This window comes from Ptychodera flava, chromosome 17, assembly GCF_041260155.1.
Source record: "Ptychodera flava strain L36383 chromosome 17, AS_Pfla_20210202, whole genome shotgun sequence".
NCBI lineage: Eukaryota > Metazoa > Hemichordata > Enteropneusta > Ptychoderidae > Ptychodera > Ptychodera flava.
The window spans coordinates 7,598,979-7,626,746 of NC_091944.1; the positions used below are offsets into that span (position 1 = coordinate 7,598,979).

At 34.7% G+C, this 27,768-nt stretch overlaps 1 protein-coding gene across 1 annotated transcript; it reads right to left on the bottom strand.

Annotated features, from left to right (window-relative positions):
• On the bottom strand, positions 1-27,697 carry LOC139115288 (uncharacterized). Its single transcript, XM_070677298.1, has 5 exons — positions 27,483-27,697; positions 15,139-15,201; positions 9,270-9,400; positions 7,403-7,473; positions 1-3,499 (listed from the first exon to the last, which is right to left on the bottom strand). Exons 1-5 carry the CDS (start codon positions 27,576-27,578, stop codon positions 3,282-3,284), a joined length of 579 nt encoding a protein of 192 aa, XP_070533399.1. The 5' UTR covers positions 27,579-27,697; the 3' UTR covers positions 1-3,281.
• Between the last annotated feature and the right edge of the window lie 71 nt (positions 27,698-27,768).

A 27,768-nucleotide genomic window follows, 5' to 3' on the forward strand; every position in this document is an offset into this window, starting at 1 on the left:
TATCATTTGACAGTTTTTTTATTCATCTATTCATTTGTTTTATTGAACAAAAAACAAGAATTGAACAATACTTACAGTTCTCAAATAACATTTACAACCATACACCAGTAATTACAGAGTTTTATTTCATAGTGAGGGAAAGATTTTCACAAATTTTTAGTCTCTTTTACTTAAAAGTTTCATATAGTGGACAAAATTTTAAGTAAGCCAGGCTTGTCAGGGGAAAATGGGTGTGCAGTGTGCTTGGAATTTGTGAGTAACGGTGACTAAAGGTGTGTTTTACACCAGACTTGTACAAAAAAAATGACACAGAATTTAGAAATATTTAGAAAGCTAGCTTTTTGAGGTAAATTTTCACATCACTAAACACTGTGGATATCATTTAAACAGGTATTGGAAGAGCATTATGAGTTGAATGAAACTTCTACCGGAGTGACAAAGCATCTTCAACAAAACGCTTCAAGTTCAGTTAGCTGAATTATTTGTGTATGTTCCAGTACTTCTGTTATTTTTGTGCAACACTTTTCCTAGTGATACTCAAAAAATCAGGTCCAAATTACTGGCAATCAGTCTGTCAACACTAGCTCCTATGCATAATGTTATTCTTAATTTTTCTCAACAATATTCACTGCATACTGTGGACAATACGTTGCATCAACAAGGTCAATATTTTGAACTTCAACATTCTCAAGGAAGAACAAAATATGTTTGTTCTAGATAACAAAACAGCAAAGATATCAAAATTACAGTAATTTCTCTTTAAATTACATCAATGTTTGATACTAGCAAAATTACCCATACTGACTCCTGTCAAGTTTCAATAATATTGGGAAAAAAAATCACACTTGAATTTTCACATCAAATTTACTCACAACCAACACGCATATAAAGGCCAAGTAACTGTAACATTGAGATTTTTTTTCAGGTGTTTGTTGTTTATGTCAACAAACAGTTTCAAGGTCTACTTCCTACAGCATGTTGAAATACCCAGTACCCAACTTGTCAACACTGATTTTATTATATCTATGACCCTGCATTGCTGTTGATGATAGTCAAAATAAGGCCCAGACTTGAAATTGAATCCAATTACCAGTATTAACAACTCACATCACACACAGACATGCTGCATTGCCACATTAAATACTGGGCATTTCAAAACGCTGCAAAAATTTGACAGAAAAGTAGTACTTAATAAACGGTACTACAATACTAAAAACATGTAAAAAGTTACAATTACTGAAGCTTTTATCAGATTGCTTATCATAAATTCTGATTCTGAAGGATATTACTTTTGACGACCGAAAACAAAAGAATTTTGATATGCAAACCACACACAGTGTGACTGCATGAGGAAAGTACCTGGAAGTTTATAAAATGTCGATGGAACATAGACATCTTGCAGGATAAAATGTAGATCACACGGGGCCATCCAGAGGACATTGGAATATGCCTCATACAGTGATATGTTATATATACGTTATACCGGTACTATGAGATGAAGTAAACCGTAAATTGACTGATGTAATATATGATAAATTTTGAACTTGCATAGATGAGATCAAAAACATGGCATAGAAGCATTATATTGTGTATAACCTGAAAAGTTGCAAATGTCAAGGTGTCTTTGAGATCTCCCTTTTTATGTTTGAGTGAATTTCTATTAAATTGTCATGTAGGTAATCTTTGTGAACAGATTTACAGACCATTAGCTTTTTAACCAGATACCTCTGTAGTCTGAACAATATTCAGATCAAACATTACAAGTGTTTATTTCTGCGGCAAAAAACTGACCCATAACTGGAAAAAAATGGCAGTTTCCACTAAATCTAGTCTGCAGATGGCAAAAAAATGTTTTTGAGTATTTTGAATACTTAAAGACCTTATGTTTTTGAATCAGCGTATGATGTTTTCTACAGGGCAGGTTTGTGAATGTTTGTATCTGGTAGATGAAGTACATGTTTACAAAAATTAATTCATGAAGTGCTGTATGTGGAAGTTCATGGATTTTTTTCAACATTCCCAGAATAGGAAATGACTTGGAATTCAGTCTTCTCAAAATCACTGGAAAAAATCTATTTCAACCCAATATTTCTCTGAATTGAATTATTCCATGGAAGACTTCATAAGTGGCATCCTACGTAGTATTCACATCATCTATTTGAAATGATTGAGCAAAGGCACTGACAAGTAACTCTTTCAAACATTTTTCCTCCAGTTTTCTAGTGTTTTTGTCGGTTTTCACCTGTTGACCTCCCCCCCTCACTCTCTATACAAGGGTCTAAAATACCATTGATAACAAAGGTTTTGGGCCAAACCATATCGATGAAAGGGTTAAAGGAAAATGGAATGAATCTTTGAATTCCCATTCTCACAAGTAAACACGCAAGGCCATTCTTTCTCACGTGTCATCTTTACAATGCATTCACTTGCTGTGAATACACTAGTGGTTGCAAGTATTTTGGTTCTTTTGAGTCTGCCACCCCTTGTGCTTTATAGAATGACCCAACATTGGGACAGCCCTAATAATGGAACAACCCAACATGGGGTTACCCTATTTCCTGAGGAATGGCGGACCAGGGTGGTTAAACCATAGACCCTCGAGAAACCCTTTTTGTCTAAGGCAGGGCCAAAGCACCTCTGCAGAGAGAGAAAATATTTTTTTTTTAAATAATAAAATTACAGAGCTAGCATCTGAGAGCTCTCACACCATCTTCTCGGTTAATTAGATTGCTCATCTCTAAATTTCTGACACTTTTTTCGGAGGAAGGAAATTTTCAGTAGAAACTACGACATCACACTAATCATTGAACTTCAATAGAGAATCAGTACAGTATAGTATGTAGCGATATTCAGCGTATGCTTCAAGGGCCAGTACATGTAACTTTCGGTAACTTTTTCACTATTTATTTCAACTACAGTTTCTTGTTCTACTCCTCAAAGCATACTGGTGTTTGGCTTGTCAACTCAGCCTGTACATGAGTAAACTACACTGTCATTATTGAAAGTGAACTCTGGTCCAGCCTCTGGGACATTAAAAACAATACAGTGAAAAAGTCATCAAAACTTTTATCTACTGGCTGTTTAAAAGCTACAAAATTTCTAGATTCTGCTGTTAGCAATTGATGTAGTAATGGCATGACAATTTATTCATCGCACCATAATTAACCTGACAGTGTACGAGCTCTCTAAACTTGCAAACTTTGCAAAATAAAGTAAATCACAATATAAAAATCTCCATAGATTTATCTAAACTTTGAATAAAACTATCAGGAAACTAAAAATCACTTTTTCTTCTTGGAACTTTTCTTTTTTTCAATTTTTCCTGCTTTCTTTACCTCCTGTTCTGAGGGTGCCCGTCTTATTTTGTCGTATAAATAGTAGAAGAAAATCCCAATGCCTACAGGTATTGAGAGGAACTGGACATGTGGTAGATATTTTTCTTGAAATGTTTGCTTCGTCAGGGAGACCAGATGGGTGTCAAACTCCAACGTTGCGTGTGCTAAAGTAATAGAAAGCAGAGAAAACAAAGAAAAGTTAGAGAATGTGTGTACTTAAGGTAATATGCACCTCAAAAGTGAAAGACTTAAACTTTTGCTCAAACTTTCCTCAGTGAAACTTTCAACCATTCTCTTACCAAAGCAAGAATAAAAATCAGGGGTCACCGTGCAAACTTTGGTACTAGAGAGACAAATAACTTGCGATTTCTCGATATTTGAAATTCAAAATGGCCGCCATCCCCGTGTTAACTCTATGGGAAAAAATATAATTTTCGATTTTCGAAAAACTAAGACGGTGAAAACTTTTCTTTTGCCAAGAGCTTCAAAATGAGCCCTCACAAGTGGTAGGTCAGAAGAAAATTGATAAAATTTGAAGGCCCGAATTTCTGTCCCCGAGGTGCGTTCTACCTTAAACAGAATATTGAAAGACAAGTAGTAGCTGTACATGTAAGTGTTGATGATTTTTTCACTATTTTTGTTGTGTATGTCAACAACAGTTTCTTTGATTCATTATTCAGCTTGTCAACTCAACATGTACATGTGGAAACTGCATACTTATTGTTAACAAAGTAAACTGGTCCAGGCTAGATTTCAAAATTAACTATGACAGAGCAATTTACGTGCACAGAAGCTGTGTTGACATGTTAAGTAGGCGTTTCAATATGTTTATGAAGCACAAAAAGTATTACAATTGACATAAAAATTGGAAACTGTGAAAAAAATCATCATGAGTCACTGCTATTGCCCATTTTAAGGCTCAAAAAATAAAACACGTGTGTTTTGCTGTTTTATATATTATACAGACGTTCTACAGAACATCCCTAAATAAGCTGTTCTAAAATTGGTTTTAGTTACTGGTACATTGTATGTCTGGTTGACTATTGTTCTATATACAAAAATATGACTGATGTCAAACAGAGCATGGTGAAAGATATCTCTTTCATAACTTGCAACAAAAGCAATGGTACACAGTATACGGGCAGTATTTACAGAAAACTTAAACTGGCCAACAAAATGCCAATGGATTTTTCAGTATTCGAATGAGGTAGCAAATCCTTGTCACTGGAATTGTTCATGTTTAAGAGAAATTACAGCCTATAAAATGTTCCGGCAAGATAATTATGGCACATTAAAGTCAAATTAACAGCCATTCAGTCTTATGATGGCCTGGAATTTTGTTGTACTTTATCATGAATCTTGTGTCTAGCACTGTGCGGATTTTTTCATTAATACCATAAAACTGCTCAATTGACTGTGAAAATACTCAAGCTAAGTAAAAAAAGGTCACTCACATCCCCATGTGACCCATTCACACGGAGGTATATCATGTACTGTATTAAAAGACCAGTATCTAGGAGACCACAGCCATGTGCCGTACTATTGGTATTATGAATATGAATGAAGTAAAACCCATGTGATTTAATACCTGTGGAAAAATTTAATGATTGGCTTCAGGGGGACACCGGTGATGTATTTTTTCTCAGTTGGAATTTTTTCAAGAGTTTTATAATTTCAAAATCACAGCATGATGCTAGACATAAGTTTTGGGCTATTGAAACAATGCAGGGGATATACGGTATGCCAGCCTTATGAAAGCTGAATGATAAAAACATTACTGCTTCAGACAGCCTGAGGGCAGTGTATGAAATAATTCCACATTTGACCTTACTCTGGTTGAGTAACCTTGGTCTCTCTGAGGATTAGATAAAACTCACTCACATTTCATGGTTTTTACTCTTATCATCTCTTTAGGCTCTGCACTGTTAGTGTCTCAGTGGTTTGATAATTCACCTCACTACATCAAACAATACTGCATGGGGGCATTCAGATAAATAATCCCTATGTGAATCCTTGCTGTAAAACACTGCTATGCACATTAAGTCCAAAGGCCCATAATGCTGTAATATTTGTCCAAGATTTTTATGGCAATAAATGTCCCAAGGCATAAAGTTTTAAACTCAAACTTTCCTTAAAAAACTTAAAACCATTCTTTTGGCAAAGTTTGGCATTAGAGAAATATATTTGGCAAAATTTACCAATTCTTGAAAATAAAAAGCAACCTAGCGGCCGATATAGCTCCGCTGTGTTTAGGTCGAGAATAGCTATTTTTGACACATGTTGATGAAGAAAGCGGATATCTTTGATAGCTCAATGCAGTGGCCAGAAAAAAGTGGCTAAAATAGCTGCAAAAATACACAATTGAAGATTTCATCATACTTTGAATATATCACATCAGATCATCCCTAAAGAACATGTCAAACAAACCTACATGATGAGTAGATTTTTGAGAATAAAATTTCTGACCAAAAATGGCAACAATTGCCCCAAAAATAAAAATTGCAGATTTCATCATAATTTCAAAAGATCAAATTTAGTTCATCTATAGAAACCTGTATACCAAATTTCAAAGCTATCAGACCAGTACTTTTTGAGAAATACATTTTTCGACCAAAAATGGAAGAAATTGCCCCGAAAATACAAAATTGCAGATTTCATCATAATTTCAATAAATATCATTTAGTTCATCTATAGAAACCTGTATACCAAATTTCAAAGCTACCAGATGAGTAGTTTTGGAAATACACATTTTTTGACCAAAAATGGCAAAAATTGCCCCAAAAATACAAAATTACAGATTTCATCAGAAATCCAATACATATTACTTAGTTCATCTGTAGAAACCTGCATACCAAATTTCAAGATATCAGACCAGTACTTTTTGAGAAGCATTTTTTCACCAAAAATGGCCAAAATTGCCCCAAAATTTAAAAAATTGCTGATTTTATCATAATTTCAATAAATATCATTAAGGTGATCTGTAGGAACCTGTATACCAAATTGTAAAGCTATCAGATGAGTAGTTGTGGAAATACACATTTTTTGACTAAAAATGGAAAAAATTGCCCCAAAAATACAAAATTGCAGATTTCATCATAATTTCAGTAAATATCATTTAGTTCATCTGTAGAAACCTGTATACCAAATTTCAAAGCTATCAGATGAGTAGTTTTGGAAATACACATTTTTGACCAAAAATGGCAAAAATTGCCCCAAAATACAAAATTACAGAATTCATCAGAAATTCAATATATATTACTAGGTTCATCTATAGAAACCTGTATACCACATTCAAACTAACAGACCAGTTCTTTTTGAGAAATACATTTTTTGACCAAAAATGGCCAAAATTGCCTTAAAAATGCAAATTTGCATATTTCTGCACAATTTGAACAAATCTGAAAAAGATCATCCCTAGGGACATATGTACCAAATATCAAAGCTATCTTACTGGTAGTTTTGAAGAAGAAGATTTTAAAGATTTTTTACCAAAAATGACAAAAATTGCCTTAAACATACAAATATGCAAATTTCACCACGATTTGAACAAATCTGACTGAAGTCACCCTAAGTAAACTGCATATCAATTTTCAAAGCAATCGGACAAGCGGTTGCAGAGAAGATCTTTTGACCAAAACACCAAAAAAATGCCCCAAAAATACAAATATGCAAATTTCACCACGATTTGAACAAACTTAAGTGAGGTCACCCCAAGTGAACTGCATATAAAATTTCAAAGCAATTGGACTTGCAGTTTCAGAGGAGAAGGCAATTGTTGACGGACGACGACGACGACGACGGAAAATCAACCTATTTGATAAGCTCCGCGTCACTGACAGCGGAGCTAAAAATGGTTACTACAGATTTTAATTCTGTGAGGGAAAATTTTTTTGATTTTTCCGAAAAGAAGGCAGTGACAAAAACTTCACGTGTACTCAACACACTGCAAAATGAGTACACTGAAGCAGTGAACTAGAAAAGTGTAAAAATTTGAGTGCAAAAGTAACTGTTCCTAAGATTTATAGATGATCATAAAAAAGTTAAAATGTTTCAAAGTTTCAACTTACGTGGTATCTGTGGAGGGCTACCCCTTTTACCATAGGCAAATTCTGGCGGTATAACTATCAGTCTTCTTTCCCTGTAGACAAAGCAAAATTTATTGCTATTTTAAGTTCGAAGACATGAAGTTACAGATCTCTATGACTCTTTGGAGTCATCCATTTTGGCTAAAGTAGAAATTAGTACATACAGTCTTGTACCACTTTCAACATCACAGTTAGCTTTAAGGTTTAGAAGCATCTAGACATTTTTTTTTCTGTTTCCCAATTATCACAATCTTGACATACATGTAGAGAGGGGAATGCACTTTCTTAAAATAACTTGGTTAAGTGAAGTCACATTTTTCTAGGTTACCGTGCTCTGCGGAAACACTGCCTCAGCTGTAAGTCACAAATGTCTCAGACCTTTGACCCAGTGTTTCCTTATATTTAGTCTGACGACGCAAATGACTGCAGCTGGGCTTTGTGTGTATGACATTTGACATGAGTGGAAATGAATACGGAGAGAAATAATTTCAGACAACATGATCACTTCATCATCCTGACTCGATACTTTTACATTAACAGAAATGAATTTGTTGTTTTTTGAGCATTAATTTTATTAATTCTGTATTACTACAGAGTAGCTATTTATATCGCGTTAATGGCGATTGCAAATTTTGTTTCAAATATAGCAATGCACACTCAACATTTGCTGCAGTTGACAGAAACAGAATTTTTGTCCACCTGAACCTTTACTTTTAATGTTACTGCAGCTTGTGCTCGGATTTTTTTTGAGATTTTGTTCTTTACAGTTTTTATAGAAAATAATTAAAACAGCAATTTTTTCCCCAGAGTTTAAAAAATCTTTATTAAGTGGCTACAAGTAATTTCAGTGTGGTATACTGGTAAGAACCGTAAAATATTGATTTAATACCGTATGTAAAAGTTCTGCTTTGTTTATATTCTCCTAATTTTCAAATTGTAAACATGATCTTCCATCGCAGGATCCTTTACACTGAAGTCCTTGATCTGTAAACCAACTTGCTTTCATTTTCTGTGAGTTAAACATATACATGACAATGTGGTAGTGACATGCCTTCCGTTATTTAAAGTTTGTGTACGCAGAAAGTGCATATGCTAATTGAGAGCTGGAATTCTTTTCACAGGAGGACGAACCTCTGCATACAATATCGGAGATGTAAGTCAAACGAATTGCCTGGTGTGTTCATAAACTCTGACTTTTAACAAGCAATTATCGTTTAGGCTGATTTATTAACGTAACCGATATCTGACGAGGCAATGCATTATAAACACACTGTGATAAATGATTTGAATGGCCATTTTTCTACAAATTTCAAATAGTACAAATTTAAATTTAACATAAACAACATTAATTTTATAAAGACAAGGACAGGTCATCTAAACAAAACCTTTAAACTCTATCTTTCTCTCATGAAGATCCTCAGTATTCTGAAATCATTCTGTAATACGGACACCCTTGATAATCTGTACAATGTTTAACCTGTTCATCCCCATATTCCCTGCAAAAATGGTCCACAACTACCACTGATTACAATGGTTTCGGGTGAAACCATGGTTGTGAAGAGAGATCTGTAGATAACTGAACAAAATTTTATATTAAGTATAACATTAGCTCCAGCCACCAAATTGCAAAACTTATTATCACAAATATGACCGCCATCCCTGTGTTAACTCTATGGAGAAAAACAAAATTTTCGAATTTCAAAAAACTAAGCCAGTGAAAAGTTTTCTTACACCAAGAGCTTAAATGACATCTGCAAGCTGTAGATCAGAAAAGAATTGTAAAAGTTTGAGAGTCCAAATTTGTGTCCCCAAGGGTTGTTCTACCTTAATGTAAAGATGCATTGCTTACCCAACACACATTCCTTTCAAACCAATGTCCCATCCTTCGATGACCTGTTTAGGCTTTGCACCAATCACAAACTCAAAGGGCTGTTTTCCCTGGCTGGAGTCGAAAACTTCGCCTGTAGATTCAAGCCTGCCCTGTATTGGACAATTAAAACAAGATCAAGAGTATGTAAAACTTGAGAAAATAACTACAAATTATTTTCCTAACTTTTTCATTGTTTATTATTTTGCCTGTTTATAAATATGTGCATCCTCTAGAACACTTCATTTTGTCACGCCTCAGAGAGATAAATCTTGTGAAGTTTGGCAAGCGTGAAAAGTTTGTATAAATATTTGTATCATTAACGGAATGACTGCACATGCAGCCAGGCTTGAACCAATTAATCGTCTTTCTACCAGGCTCCATAGACAAACCATAGAAATAAATACAACTTGGGAGAAAGAGGGTTAAATGACAGAAATGAGTATCAGAATGAAAATGCTGTGGAGGTTTAACTTCATATTCGTTCATTAGGGAACTTAAATAAAATTTAAATTTCTGCATATCAACAAGCAGTCTCCATTACATTACAAATGAAAAAAAATACAAAAGTTGCCAAAAATGATCGAACACTATGTTGTAAAGTTAGAGTGTGGCTTCTCTTGGAAATGCAGCTCCGATTATGCAGTTTATGGTAATTAAACAAAAAAAAATTTCTTTACATGGTGAAACATTTTGAAAATGTTCCACTTTTCTGATTTATTCTTGTTTTGCTAGGGAGCAGGGGGGGGGGGGGTGGATATGAAGACAGGTAAAATGCTGGAATTCACTTCTATAGTTTGAAAATTAAATAGACTGATGATAATCTGATGTGATACCAAAACATCCATGAAGCACAAATGAGCATGTGTTAAAAAGTGTTGGTGCAAACACAGACATATTATTGTCACTTTGGTCAACACTGAAAATAGTATGAGATTGTGTATTTGTTCAAGGCTTTTTATAGCACAGTGACAGTGTATTTGTTATTTAAATACAGATTATTTTATTTGTGCTGGCATCATAAATAAAGTTCTACCCATTCAGATGGCACTCAGCCTCAGCTTCCACCTGAGGGGCTGGGACATCATTGGTGGAGGGGTCCATTATTTTACAACATCCTTACATTATGTAAAATTGCAGACTAGCAACTTTCAATAGCAATTTCATTTCAACAACAAACAGCTTGGAAGATTAGCTGTAACTTTTGATGATTTTTTTCACTGTTTTTGTTCTGTATGTCAATTGCAAGTTCTGTATGTCAATTGCAAGTTCTGTATGTCAATTTCAAGTTCTGTATGTCAATTGTAAGTTCTGTATGTCAATTGCAAGTTCTTATTCTATCCCAAAAAGCATGTTGAAACACAAAATATTCTAATTTAGCTTGTTTACATTTGAATTCTAGTTTGGACCAGAATGCAGTTTACACATATACAGGCTTAATAGACAAGCTAAATACTCTGTATCTTAACATGCTTTGGAGAGCAGAAGAAGAAACTATGGTTGACATAAAAAATAGTAATAAATCATCAAAAAGTTACAGCAAGGTAAATTTGTTACATGATAATTGCAATGTCATTCACATTTCCACAGACCTTTGGATTTTTGCTACAGATTTGGCAATTAAGCTTGTTCCAACCTTATAATGCTGTAACAATGTCTCAATTTTAATGCCTGGTCTGGTGTTATTTCCAATAAAAAAATGAACGAACATTAAGAACATCTTAGACAGTATCATTAATATTACTTTATTATTTTGTTTGTTTGTTTGTTTGTTTGTTTGTTTGTTTGTTTATTTGTTAATTTATTTATTGCTTGAAATGTTAACCTGCAATAAAATGTAACTTTTCCTTCCCGTAATAAGGGTAAAATTCCCTCAAATTTATTCACACCCTGCTACTGTTTCTGTGTGGATATTACCAAAAAATTAAAGAATTAATTATGAGGTATATTTGATGTCACAGGCAATGAGGTTGACATATCACTGTACACTTAAGGGAAAATCAAATATGTTGAACTCAATATTAGCTTCTCTTAATATTTGATATGCATACACTGGGAGATAACTTTTTATGACATGACATTGTGAAATATTAATTTCACTGATACTAATTGGTTATCTTTGTATTTCTTTCAACTTCATTTCCTCTGGTGATTTAATCAGCTAAGTGAACCGTGACTCACCGCGGTGTTCTGATAAACTTTGAAATCTCATATTTGCTGGATTTTCTCCCCCAAGAGATTACCCGATGTTTCCACAGGGCTTGCTTTGAAACAGATAACTTCTGAAACCTTTCAGCGATTGAAAACAGAATGACAGCACTCTATGGAAATTAACTTTTTTCTGATAAGAGTAGTATGCACTGTGAGTGAGCTAGGTTACGCCGAATGCTTTTGGGATCTTTCCTTTAAATTGCACTGCCAACCCTTAAACTGCCTTAAGATTTCCCACTGGGAAGATGAACTTTAAAAACAGACAATATTGTTCTATGGTAACCATAGTTTGTATTGAAATTCCAATATGATGCCCTCAGAAATAGACTGATAGCCTTTGCTCATGTTAATTGAAAATATTCTGAAATGTACGACTCCAACTGCGCATTGTACATTCATAATACGTACATGTATCTGTGAGCTGAATAGTTTTTCAAGTTTTTCTCTCTTTTAGAGAATGGTCCTATTACTGGCTGATTTTGTAACGCTTTTGAATGATATACATGTATACTAAATAAATGAAATACATGTTGCAAACAGGAGAAAGAAAATAGTGGTGAATTTTTCAAACTATACAGATGTACTGTATTACACACATCAGAAACCCATGAATGGATAAATTGCAACGTTGGGACTGATAACAAACCAGACACAGCTGTTTGTGCTCCCTTGCTTATCAGGGGAAGTGTTTACGTTTTATCTGCTGAATGTTTTTCAAAAATAGGGTATCATTGAAGGCTGTTCTTCTGTCTCAGCGATAGTCAACATGAAAAGCTCTTTAATGGTGGAGATCTTGCAAGCAGTCTGCACTACTTTTTCACCAAAAATATGGTGAGACATGCCTGTTATGGCACAGTCGTACTACCAATTTGGTGAAGGGACTCATCATGTGTGCTCATTCTATGTCACTATAAAACCTGCTGCTTTTTTTCAACTAAATTTTTGCCAAGGATAACCTTTTTGAGAAATATTTTTTCCATATAGAGTACCAGCATGTCAATACTAAGTTTGGTAAATGAGGCATTGAGTTAAAAAAAAAAGACAAGAATTTTTTAAAGGTACGTTAGTACACGTAACAAAAGTAAATGACCAAAGACTTTTACTCAAAGTTTCAACAATGGAACTTTCAACCATGCTCTTACTAAATCAAGAATAAAATTCAGGGTCACTGAGCAAAAACAGGTACTAGAGAAACAAATTACCTCACATATACCAATATTTGAAACGCAAAGTGGCCACCAATCCTGTGTTAACTATATGGGGAAAAATTAAATTTCGATTTTTGAAAAACTAAGATGGTGACATTTTTCCTCACTCCAAGAGCTTTAAAATGAATCAAAACAGGTGTTTGGATCAGGAAAAGAATTGTAAAAAGTTGCGAGTCTGAATATCTGTCCCTACAGCGCATTCTATCTTTTTACTCTGGACAGTCTTTCAAGTTACAAAACTGAACAGGCAAACAACATCAAACAGAAAAATTTACAAAAGCTCACCAAACATTGGAAACAACTGAGTTATACAATATTTCAAACTTTCACCAGATTTTTAATATTGTCATAAATCATAAAATATATGAAAGGCTGACAGCATATATCATGGAAACCTTGGATTCAGAGACTGAGAAATTATACATTATGTACATATGTGATCAAACGAAAGGTCAGTCAAATCTTCAAAGTATGCATTTTCACTGGTATGTCGATGTTAGTTGATGCATGCCTGGATCACTGAGTTTGCTTAAACAAACACAGTGATACACAAATAAAGTGCCTGGATTCCTCAAAAACAACAGGTATGAAAACTACACATTTCAATTAATGGGCCAGTAGGTGTACCGGTATAACATTTGATGATTTTCTCAATATTTGTGAATTCTTGTTCTACTCCCAAAAGCAGGCTGGAACATCAACTATTTTAGCTTGTCAACACAACATCTATATGTGCAAAATGCACTGTATACACTGAATTCTTATCCAAGCAGTTTAAACCTGTATAGGATCGATGAGTATACTTGTAGAAAAATGTGTATCTCAGCATGCTTGGGGGACTGTACAAGAAACAATAATTGACTTTTTTAAAATCACAAAATTGAATGTTATACATAATGACAATGTTATTTCCACAATATACACCGGTAAATACATATTAAGTTACGCAATTACGAGTATAATGATTAAAATCCTTTGAAGGCCATCACCATGGTTATACACTAAGTGCAACATCACATACAACATTTTCAATAACGTAGGATAACAAAACCTCAGAAATGGCTTGGATATTATGCAGTATCACATGTAGTCTAGATGAAGCATGATTAAGAAGTATGAATTCCTGAATATCAAACTTGAATAAAACATACAGCTTCAAGTTCAAAGCAGTCATAAACTGTCTATTTGTAGAATAAACTATTGCATAAAACCAACTTTGAATTCAGATTCCTAGATCTCGATTGATGGTGTTTGCATGAAAGAATTTTCAGGTTTTGTGTGCCAAATAATAAATATACCTCTTTCTGGGAAGTATTTGAGACTTGGATGGTGATCACTGAGTGAGTGGTACTGAATATAAAGTCTTGTATACAATGTACCTTGGTAGTCAAGATTACCATAAACCCTTCAACCATCAAATTTTGGTATAATTGTACAGTGTATGATTTTCTGTGGCAGAGGAAGGGAATTAGGGGGAAGGGTTAACCCTTTGAGTGCTGTAATTTTTCCCATCAAAATTTGAGCGCTACATTTTACCAATTTTTATGAATTTTTCTGTAATTTTTTTGATAATTTTGGACCAAATGGACATAAAATTTCATAGGCTACAGTTTCTTATCAAAATTTTGGCAAATATCTGAAAAATAGTTGACTGGGTACATTTTGTAATAAAGGCGACAAAAACTTACTTTGGCGCTCAAAGGGTTGAGTAACTGTGTTGTGTCACAAAACAATTAACATTCAATATATTTATTTTTGAACACATCTATATTTTAAATATCAATTTGACACAATGCAGAATTTTAAGTGTCAATTTGATATATTGCAGAAGACAGGTGCAACTGACATTACCAAACAAGCCTGCAACCTGTTGTCATATGTTTTCAACTAACACAATAATGTGTGACATATCAAAGGCCTTTTTGCACATATTAGGTTTTGCCTCAGTCTTCTATTATAAAATATATTAAACTGTGTTCAAAGAATGCTGTTATTTGCAGCCAATGATAATATAATCCATATTATATTATACCAGTATATAGATGGTGCAAATGCAGTGATCTGATTGGTCAAGATGCGAAAAGAACAGTGGTATAACTGCACCATCATTTGCCTACATATGTAATATACCCATAGTGTGTCAATTGTGCAGTTTGAATCAGAATGAATATACAGTTAAATCCGGGAAAATTTATTGCATCTGCCATTTTAAACAAACTGAACGTTGCAATTTCTGCCTACAGCCCAACACCATATGTTACAGCTCTGATACTGATCACAATAATCTTTGTATCATCTGTGATATTGGATTTTTGAAAGCCATGTGAGTGATATTCAGTTTTAAAGTCTAAATTTTCTCTGCTGAGTGCAAGCATTGGATCCCTGAGTGAAAACTGAATTTCACCTTTGGCTCTGATGAATATTTCACTTACGGTGTAATGAACTTTCAAAGTGTCGCCATCTTCAGCCCTTTCTGTACACTCACTGATGGCTTCCTATTAAAAAAAAGGAAAATATTTTAATAAACTGGTGGCGTTTTAAAATCTTTTCTGTTCTTCTGCATAATTGGTCTCATAAAACTCTGAAATGCCTGTGACTATGATCTGCAGACTACTGGCGATCCACAGCTGAATAAAATAGACTACCGGTAGTTTTGATTATCAAGGACAGGATGAAATCTTGGTGCATATCAGCTAAAATGCATTATTTCAATCACTTGCATGCATGCCACAATAACTTTTGAATGTCATTCTCAACAGTAAAATAAATTCTGTTTTAATGTTCATTTTGAAAAATACCGTCAATGACGCTGTACCTTCTCTAATGTGTGGCCAGGTCAGGTAATTGGTTGTTGGCATGGAGTTGTTGGTAAATAGTTGATGATGTAGGGGCATGAGGTGGGATATGGACCCAAAGAACCCAAAAGATGATTAAATACATCAATCAAAAAAATTCTAAGCTACAGTATAAACTGCCTTAAGATAGTTCAATGTGGAAAAAAGTTAAACAATTCAGAAATAAGAATTAACAGTCCAAAATAGTAATGACGCACTTCCTTACTGACCTGAGTGCATGTGAAATACACAACCTGGCATCTGTAAATTAAATGTATACCAAGTGATCATTTCCAGTCACTTTTAACTGTTTTTAATGGATTTTCCAAAGAGTCCTGTGGAATGATGAAAAACGCCTATCTGGTCTTGTGTTTGTATAACCTCATGGCTGATAATTGTCATAGTATTGAAAAAAAATTGAAAGTGAAGAAATTACTGTTTTTCATAGGCATATTTTCCTTGAAATACATGACCGTGTAAAGAATATATGCTAAAAGTGTTTAAGAGTAAATTTCTTTTCAAAAATAATTTAATTTGTGACCAAAGGATTTTTATTCTTTGAGTTTACAAATTCAAACATTGCAATTTGTTCAATCATCTTGTGCAGTGCAAAATTTATAAAATGACTGAAAAACAAAAAAAGTTGGCAGAATTACAGTCTTTGTGATGTAAAATTATGGATTGACATCACTGTTAATCTGTTTGAAGTACTAATATACTATAATTTAAAAAGAAAAATTCATGCAGAAACGGTAAAATATATTGTCAGCAATGTAGTGTTAATTTTGACTCTACATCAAAATATGCCTTTGCTGGATACCAAATATATAGGGCGAAATATCAGCCATGTTCAGCAAAATCCACACAACAGCATTGATCCTTTTCTAATTGATTTGATTTGCTTATGTTATCCTTGTATGACAGTCAGTACAATATGGAACTTGAACACAACACAGTGAATAAGTATGCTGTAAATGAAATGGTGTGGCTGCATCCACATGCAGCAATAGGAGTGCCTTTGTCTCTCACCCCTCATTTCCAACCTGTCCCATCCCTGAAAAAATAGTTTGGTCTTATATTTATAATGTTAATAATTTCTGTATTTGTTAAAATGTGCGCATCTCAAAAACTTTTGATCATTAAACATTTTCATTGTTTTTTATAGCTGACCAATCAGTTAACCTGTTTATTTGAATATTTGCGCATTTTTCCTCAGTATTTGACATTTTCTGAATACCTTCTTATTCAGTTTGTCATTTTCTAAAAGTTTAAATGCTCCATTGTGTGGTCAAGCTTTCCACAAGCATCAAATGTGGTACTTCATATAGGAGGGTCTGCCCTAGAGGGCGGGCATCAACAACACTCCTGTGTTTGTTGGTTAATTCCTCCACATAAACTTCCGATTGTACTGTAAACATTGAACATGGCCGACGTCCGATTTTCCTGTCTAAAACTTTCACTCATTTTCGTTCATATGACTCTGAAACTCCAGGAAACGATTGGGAAGAAAGGGTTATCTTGAAATATTGAGGTACTCGCCGATATTTTGCAAAATTAAATGAGAAAAAATGCAAGGAAAATGCCGACAGGCTTACACAATGACAGTTTTCAGACTCGGAGGCATATGATCATCTCTGCAGATTATGCAACAGGCCCAGATCACGTGAGGCCATGAGGGGATATCCACGCAACTCAGTACCAAACACTAGCGCTCACAGAGTGAGCAAACACAAAGTGAGTACCCCTAACGTCAGCTCAGTAGTCTGTAATAGATTGTAGTCGACTAAGAAACCTTGGAGAAAGGCTTAACACTGTGGCTATGCCGCTAAGTCCCTTTTGATTTTTGTCATAGCTCAAAATCGTTCTCCCACACCTCAACCTGAGCCATGAACACCCCCACCAGTTTATGATATGACCCATCACAATGGCATGCCGTCAACGGATCTTGACAGACGGAAGTCTTGACAGACGGAAGTTCTTGACAGCAGCGTATTGGTTTTCAACTCTAATACCTTCTCTGTCTATAAATAGACACGAGAAGGTAATAACACACTCTTATTCTGTACATTACCAATTATTGTAAAACAATGACATTAAAATTGACTCTGCTGGTGGCAAAATCAGAAGAAAGAACATAATTGCTCTTCTGTTATTCTTGTCAGCGAGGAAAATGATATCTTTTTGTTTCTTTATTACACAAGCATATTTACTCTGTTTCGACATTGAATTCTACCTTGTCACTGCCAGTATATACTATACCATGTGGCACAAAATACTTCCATACACATATGAATAGTTAACACAGCATGTATTCATTAGTATAATGATAGATATATTGGTTATAGGGCTTGAGAAAAATTGCTGGATGGCAGATTTTGAAGATTACAAAGAAAGTCTAAAACTGCCTGAAGTATGACTTATAAGGTCATTCACTGATTACACAGACAACTTTTAACAACCTGTTGATAATTTTCAATCCTTGCACACATGAAATGTGTCTTTCATGAATAAGGTTTCTCACCAAGTTTAAAGAAATTTTCCATGAGTTAAAAGAAAAGGGTCATCGGCACTGAACTCAAAGGTCATATGGGACCCATATGACCATGTAAAACTTGTATTGAAGGCACTTTGCCAATTGATGAAAGTTAAAACATATTTGTCATAATGTATATCATAAAATTAAATGTTACAGCTATTTGACGTGATGCACCTAGATACTGTGCATGAAATACATTGTTTATAAACAATAAAAGTTGCACAGGCACCGTTCCAATGACCCCCTCCCTTTAAACTCAAAAGAATTTGAGATAATTTTATCATGTATGTTCTGTACTTCAGTAACAGTTTTTTATGTACATCAGTTTTATATCATAATTGAAGGTGTGGTTTTAAAACCACAAACAGGTGAATGGCCAATGCAGGAACTGGCGAATGAGAAAATGCCAACTGTGCACAGAGACCTTTTGATTGCTGTGGATCCAAGGCAGTCATTGGCCAGACTAAAACAGTCACCACACAGCAAATAAACAATTCACCAATGGGAGGACATGACACAAAACTACCTGATTGCTACACAAGTGATGCAAATGGTTACTAAACTTTCAATTTACATGTAGGACAGATTGTCACTATTGATTTATGTCAGGAAAATAGCCACCATAGTTATTGGAACTCTTACAGGGAGCAAATGTCTGATCCGACTTATGCGAGGGATCTGACCATTATATGTGCTATTTTTGGATTTGTCATTTAGAATTGCAGGTACCTTACATAACTCATGATAAACATTCATCAAAACATCTCGTTGTGGTAGCTAAAAAAAATGATAGTATCATAAAACCTGGAAAGAAACTATTTCAGATATTTTTTTCAATAAAATTATGATAATAACATACGCACTGTACAAATAAGTGGTGATTTTCATATGGTTTGGTGCCGCATATTCACATATTCACTAGAATTAAAACTATTAAATTGACAGTGCAGGGCTTAAATGGCACCGTGGGTTGTAGTTTGCAAGTGCTGACATTTTAATGAACCTAAAAATAAAATCCATTAAAACTCCACACAGAGTGAAAAAAATGATCAAATTGATCTTTTTGTTGAGGTGTAACTGAACAGATGGACAAAAAGACTGCTGGTGCTGGATAGCTTGCATAGTGATAAAACTAAACACATATCACTTCATATAATCACATAATCACCACCAGAAACATATTGTGTGCATGAGATGGCCTTTTTATCAAGAAAAACGTCTGACCAGAAAAAAATTGAAAATATGATAGTTGAAAAAAGATGCAGAACAGCCTGCCTACGTGTACAAGGACAACTAATTTACAGTGCAGACTGATTTTACCTTCAGTACAGTTGATTATGAATGCAAACGACATTTTTAAAAAAGATTCAAGCAAGGAAGCAGTACGCTCTCTTTGAGTCAATCTGTTTATTTCTGGACTAACCTTTGCATAAATCTTAAACTAGTAAGCGCAATATGTAAAACTTTTGTGCCGAGAGAGTCAATGGCTTTTCAATTTCCAGTACAGCTTAATCTTCAGCGCATTCTTTCTCTTAGATGTTCCCTAGTATATTTATCATTCTAAACAGAGTATTACATGCACAACAATAATGAAGGGGGCAGTGAAATGTCATTCAGCTACATGTATATTGTACACACAGGTTTAACATTGTAAAATATCACTGTAGTTTAGCATGACAATTAATATGTATTACGTGATATAAAAATGTTCAAGCTTTTAATAAGGCCAGAGAGAAAACAAATTATTGTTCCTCTAAGTTACATAGGCAGTGAGCGAATTTTTTTTAATTTTTTTTCACGAACCACTAAAATCTCCCACCAGAGTTACATTATTACTGATGATTGGGAGTCTAGATTTTACAAACTTTCCACAAAATAATGGTGGCATTGCATATATAGGCAGTGTTCACAGAATAAATTCTGAGAATTTCTACATGCTCCCAGAAGAAAACAAAAATCTGTAAAAACATGCATAACAAAATGCCCTATTAAGGTAAATAGCACCTTGGGGACAGATATTCAAACTACTTTTACAAATCTCTTCTGATATACCACTTGTGGGGGTTCGTTTTAGAGCTCTTGGCATAAGAAAACTTTTCACCAGCTTAGCTTTTCAAAAATCGAAAATTTTATTTTTTCTCTACAAAGTTAACACAGGGATGGCAACCATTTTGAATTGTAAATATTGGCAAATCTTGGGTTATTTGTTTCTCTAATACCAAAATTTGCACAGTGACCCCTGATTTTTATTATTGATTTAGTAAGAGAATGACTGAAAGTTTCATTTAGGAAAGTTTGAGCAAAAGTTTAAGTCTTTCACGTTTGAGGCACATACTACCTTAAAACAATTGCTGTACTGTCTTCTTACTGACCTAAAGGTCAGGGGTTTGGTCTAACTTTTGATTTTTTTAATTTGTCATTTGCCTGCACGCACCACCAAAGAAAACATTGAACACGACAAACTTCATGTTGAATTCGCTGTAGAAAGACACCTCCAACCCAACTTTGACATCAATGCATCCATACGTTTTTCCATTGTGATAGTCTGTATACGATACATTCGGTGCTCTTCTCATTCAAACTGATGCATCTCTGATCACATGTCAGTAACGTGTTGAACAAATTTAAATCCCTGAATGTGTCATCTGGACTTCGCTGAGCAATGTCTTCATAACTAATTGGCGGCCATCACATCTAATACTGGTGATCAAATTAATACTCATGATGCACGAACCTTCATGAAACAGGGATATAATAACTGCTGAGAGTCGACTCTTGTTGCATCGTAGCAATTTAAAATACAAACATTATTCAACATGTTGATGTTCGTTCAACCTGGACGCAAGTCTCATTCAGACTTAGTTGCGCAGATGCAAAAACTCAAGACACTAACTGACAGCACTAAAACAATGGTAATGTGGAAATTATACATATTTGCCACAATTTCAATAAAAAAAATACTAAATTGGCTAAATTACAGGTGGCGATTCCAAGGAACATTTTATTTATCGTGCCTGACCTAAACTAAAACAAAATTCTAATTGCCTATAGGGTTGAAAATAACAACCATGGTTCATAGGATTTGCAGCTATCAAAAATTTCATACCATTCAATTTTCTGATGAATTTCGAAAATCAATTTTCATTGATGAATAATCAACTTTGCATTTTTTTAAGTATTTGTTTTAATCACATGCTTTGTTTTAGTCTACATAATCACAGTAACCTTGAAGCCGTGAGGCAAATGTCATCTTTAATCATACTCAAGTGTGTCGTATAATTATTCACAAGGATATCCAATTATTGTAAATAATTCAAGATGGCTGATTCACTATTTCTACTTTATCTGATTTGCTTATCTAAGGCATAAATGTATTGATTTATTGCTATCTTCCCACTAGCCTGAACAAACCCATAATTTTTCTTCAAAGACATTAATCATTTATAAAATTGTGGTAAAATGTTAAATTTTACAGTTGGTGAAACTTTATCTAACATGATGATTTAGTTTAATGTTAAAAGTTCTATCAGCAGTAACTTTTGGCCTCTCCATGATTTTCAATGTGTTTTAAATTAAATTTATTAAATTTATTAAATTGTGTTTTTTAACAAGTTCCTTACTCTAATGCCAGTCACTTCAAAAGGCATAATGTTGAACATGTCTACACAGACTCTGTGAATGTCTATTGCTTAATCATTGTTGATGACTGAATTCTGGTCAAGATTACAATTTTTTTTTCAACAGTAACATTGTTTAGTGTACAAAGTACACGTATTTGTGACATAAATACTTGGTACTTCATCATTCTTTGGGAAGATGAATAAGAAAAAAATTTTTAAGGAACAAAATCAGTGAAATTTAGTGAAAGACTTAAACTTTTGCTCAAACTTTCCTGAATCAAACTTTCAACAATTCTCATACCAAATCAACAATGAAAATCAGGGGTCACCGTGCAAAGTTTGGAGCTAGTGAAACAAATTACCCAACATTTTGTGATGTTAGAAATTCAAAATGGCTGTCATATCTGTGTTAACTCTATGGGAGGCAAAATGAAATTTAGGATTTTCGAAAAATTATGCTATTGAAAGTTTTTCTTTCTCCGACAGCTTTAAAATGAGCCCCCATAAGTGGTATATGAGAAAAGAATTGTAGAAATTTGAAACTCTAAATATCTGTCCCGGGCATTCACCTTAAAGTTAGAGCTATAGTCATTGTAATATCTCATTTTCCAAGCATCAATCTCAAAAGGAAATTATAAAAAGCTCATAATCTATGGTTTACAAGGAGTTATGTCATTTCTTTTTGAGTGGAAAGAAATGAACCAACTCCTTGAAAACCATAGATTATGTAATATGAGCTTTTTTATAATTTACAAATTGCAGTGACATATATCTTGTACATTTTTGTGTATTTGTTGTCCAAGTCTAAAATCATTCTAGCATAATGCCGCTGTGCAAATTCCATGAATTTTTGTGCATTTTGTGTTCTTGCTGGCCAGAAAAACTAGCAAACTTGATTTTCTTGTCTTCTTTGTTCTGTATAAAGACTGACAATGTGTCTAGTATTTACCCTGACCGGAGGTTGTTTCCACACTCATCACTTATGTTGTTCACAAACAAATTTATCTGATGTTACAAAAGCTGGTTGTATACCAGGAGAAAACTTTACCATATGGCTACTTGAAAATGGGCTTGAACTCCCTTAGTACACTTGGCTTAATTCTAGAGGAAATATGCTGTTACTAATCTACTTTGTTAATGTATCTGTATCTGTTTCTAAACAAATTTACACAGCAGAAAATTCAAAACCTAGATTCATACCTATATTAGCACTCACATATCTTTCACATTGAGTTGGGGGTTAGGGGTCAGAGGTTAAGGTCAGTCCAATCAGCACTGCAAGTCAACCCCACCTGTCTGATAACAATCAGTAACATAGCATAATTAAAGACCTGACACATTTGTACCAGAAGATGGAATATTTAAATATAGCTACTCTGTGATAATTATACAGTTATACACAAGGGAAATGCATCTGCCAATTTATACCAGAGGAACTTGATGCAAATGTTTGTAACATGCTGTAACTTTCTTAGATTTTTCAAAATTACTGGAAAATAAAAAAAGACGGTTCATCAATTAAAGGGGAAGTTCACCAAGGATGATTTTTACATATGTGCTAGCTTTGTGGTCACTTACCCCGGAAAAGCTGTTTTCGCCATTTATAACTCCCAAGATTTTTTACAAAAACCGATAGAAATAGTACAGGAAGTTGCCCATGTAATTTGAATCATGGGAAAAAAGCGCCAAGCTTGGAGCTTGCATAATGTGATATGGAAGGGACCATTTTCTCATGGGTATGGCATTGTCCACTCACCCATGCTTAAACCAGGCTGTGCGTATTTAAGTAACTTTTGTTTATACTGAGTACCCTTGCATAAATGATGATTCACTCATAATAAACTGTCCACTGTCAGATTTTGTGTTGCTGTTTACTACTGTGTTACTGTGAGTGGACAATATGGGGGCCATACCCGTCCGAAGATGGTCCCTTCCATATCACATTATGCAAGCTCCAAGTTTGGAGCTTTTTTCCCATGATTCAAATTACATGGGTAACTTCCTTTACTATTTCTATCGGTTTTTGTAAAAAATCTTTCGAGTTATAAATGGTGAAAATAGTTTTTCCTGGGTAAATGACCACAGAGCTACAACATATGTAAAAATCATCCTTGGTGAACTTCCCCTTAATTTTTTGTTTGCTTTCCAATCAATAAATTAAATGAAGCCATTTCTAAAAAGTACACGTGTAATAACTATGAGCATTTCATCAGATATTAATAATTTCATCAGGTATACTGGAATACAAATTAACCAGCATTAGATTTTATGTTAATGAGAGTGTATTGCTCATTAAAGTAGGACCAAACGCACAAGTAGCCTTTAGGCCATACAAAAAATGTGACTAACACGGTCTTTTTTCGAAATATAGGGTAACTTTTAACTTTTTACCCTCTCTTTTTTCAGCGTCCCTGATACTGATCTAACCCTTGTTCTGTTTTAACATGGTGTTAAGCACGTACCACGCATACTTTCAATGAAATGTCACAGCATTGTCACTTATAATTCTCACTGCCATTGTAGATCTTTTGAGTGATATGAACAGAAAAATTTATTAATGATGCAGCGTTGGCCGCAAACAATCTACATGTACTTCAATTATTTTTCTTGCTGGGAGGGGGCCTTCACAGTTAGTATTAAAATCATACAAAGATATAGTGCATGTTACTCTCTGCATCTGGGTACAGGTTTAATATTTATTACAAAAAAAGGAAGAAATTTTAGTTCAGCTCAAATGTTGATATTCATGAAGATAGTTATTGAGCAGATCTATTTTCATCATTTTTTCACAATTTGTGCTGGTCTACGCTGTACACAAATCTGTTTGCCATATGGTAATCTTTGACACCATGCCACAAATCGCTAACTTGGTTGATTATTTTTTGTTATGATATTTTATACACGTCATGGCAATGGTTCATGTGTCTAAATTATCAGCTTTGCAATATTAAGTACACATGTACACAATAAGAATCCTTGTGAAATGTTAATCTTTTATCTACTCATCCATTACAATGTCTATTGTTCTTTACAAAACCCTAATTAACAGTGCATATGTATACTTACTATACTAAAGTGCAATATATTAGTATTTAGCAAAAGAAAATGCAAAATTACAAACACACACAATAATTGCACCAACCACAGACAGTCCACATTAATAATGACATGTTGCATAATGATGTCCAAAGTGTGATGCAATTAGGCCAAAGAAATGAAATTATTTGTTTTGCGTCCTCATGCATCTCGCATGTACATTTACGAAGGTTTCATGCAAAAAGAACATGGAGTGTTTACCAAATAGCTTTCTACCTACAAATCTTTGTTCATAAACTCTGTACAGCAGTGTAAATCATGGAGGTGAAAAGAAGAAGTTTTTGCATTGATCCTTGAATGAACATTCATATTACATGACAAAAATTAAGTAAATCTAAATTTTAAGTGTGTAAACTTTTCTATGTGTGTTTTTGGACCTCTAACCTGATTACCATAGAAAATTTTGTGTGGACGCAAAACAATGAATTTAATTAGTCTGGCCTTATAATACACTGCTGACTCAAAAGTTTACTGGGTATACTGTTTGGAAAGAGTAGAAAATTCAACATCACAATACAGACCAAAAATATCACTATTATTATCAGCATGCATGCTATTTGTAGCATGGTGCAGTGATCAAAATAATGCGAACATGGCATATTCAGAGATTATTATAATTTTTAAAAGAGTGAAAATGAAAGGATAAAGTATTTCTATTGTTTTGGCTTTTAATGTAGAAATATTCACTGCACCGTTTAACTTTTTTGTTGGTATTATTAATAACTGACATATGATGTTTACACGTCAACGACTATTAAACCTTTTGTAACCCTGAGTGAGATACAATTGCTAAAGAGCAACTGTGTCCTATATATCCTTGTTACATGCACAGTTAGAGTTATGTATAGAAAGCTGATGAATAAAGTCACTGGTATTACAAATCTGGAGAGGAAGGTAACAAGCATTATTGCTTAAACCATAGCCAGTTTATGGTGATGGAGCATCATTTTCTTGCTGCGACATGTGCCTCCAGACACTCTGCCCCTGTGAAACTGCTTGGTGTGTCTTGTGAGACACTGAAGACTTGGAAAATATGGGGCACACCAAAAACCAACAAATTAACTTTGACAGTACTGCAAACTATAGGGAGAAAGTAGTAAATATGTACTTAGAGTAATAGCTGTTAGGAATTAGTGTATTACTAATACCAGGGAGGTTGCATACAGAGTGCTAGTACCTCGCTGCTGATACCATCACCTTAAAAAAAAACACTGAACTGTCGACATGTCGGAGCGAAAAGTTTAAATTAGGATGAAATGGGGATATATGACAAACATACAACGTGCACGAGATGTTAATGTTACACTGTAAAATAAACAGATCATAACTCAAATCCACTAGAAACTGTAAGACATCGAGGCGGCAAGAAAACCACAACTAGTGCACGGCGGGAAAGTGGCTGCTTCCCAAAGCTATGTCGCCCGAATCACATACCGTCCCGTATTAAAATTTTCGAACGGAAAGGCGGTGTTTTTTTTGTCCTGCCTTGTATTTAGCATCTTTAACCTGGGAACGCCAGTAGTAATAGTATTTGTAAATTTTCTTTCTTTCAGTTGAGCAGAAAGCACGTATTCGTCATTATTTAAATAAATATACCTTGGGCGTGCACATAAGTTCAAGTTCATGACAGCTCCTGGTCGCGTGTTGCACTTTTTAGTAGCTTCCTTTATGTTGCGAGTGACTTGTTAATAAACTTGAGAAGTTTACAATGGGACATCACAGCGACACGCCAAGACATTCTCACTCGGACACGGTTCAAATGTCGGAGTAAACAGTGGCGCATGTAAAATCGATATGCAAACGTGGCAACCGAGAACTTCAAGATCATGAACGATGAAATACGACCCTTTTACCAATCGAAGTGATGATTCGGCAATGATCCAAGGGGAAGATAAAGGCGAAAGAGCACGATTTGGACACTTTTAATGTGAGATCCGTACGTGAACTGCTACTACAGTTTACCTATTATCCGTTTCCGTTATTTTTGCTAAATGACGTGGAAAGTAAACCCACTTTGAAAAGTATGGCCCAGTGACGCATGACGTTGAACTCACATTGGACGAATAATCTGTAGAGAATGCATGGCATACAAAAAGAAGCTGGGAAATTTTAACCGTCAAGAAGCAGTCCCTCGGCTTCTTAACTTTAAGTTGACAAGGGTATCGCCTTACTCCATATGGTAGTTTGAGTTTTTATGAGTCTCTCCCTGTATCCGTGTTCAATCATGGGCATCGACGTCGTCCGTGAGAATGCCGACAAAACTTTTGTGGGCACGTAAAAGGCAGTACCTAAAGCATGGATCCCCGAGGGTGAAAGAAACTTCACCTTTCACTTGCATTTTCATTCAGAGCGTCACCGATTGACAGATACTACACGTATACAATCTTGCTACTTGTCATGACTGTTCCGTAAACAAAACTAGCCAACTCCGTCTCCGAGCGTGGGTGCTCCATGGTGCGTGGATCTGCTTTTCATCTTGTAATTCGTGTTTTATCATGTGGAGCGCATAAGGTCGTAGATACTGCTGCCCCGCTAATCGATCTGAGCATGGTTAAATTTACGACTCTATCGCTCAGTCGGCGAACCGTGTTGGCGTTGGTCTTCAAAGGCACAGTAAAACCTAAAATACAAGTCTGCCAAATTACAGTACCATGAATTCAGTTAGGGTAAATACTAAGATGTGCACCTACCATGACCTCAATTTTCACTTCTTTCTTTTTCTTCTTCCCTTGACTGACACAACAAATTAGTGTCAGCAACAAGAGACATACTATGGGCCTTCGCATCCTGATTCAATTCACCAGCCAGGTGCAAGCCGTCGTCTGCAAGTTCACATATGGCTTCGACAGTATAGTGCTAGCTCGTACGTACGCCAAGTGAAACTTCCGGGTTGCTTGATTACCATACTCATCAAGTACAGTGTTTCTGATTGGTCACTTGGTGCGGTCAGAGGTCAAAGGATATGCTTATATCATC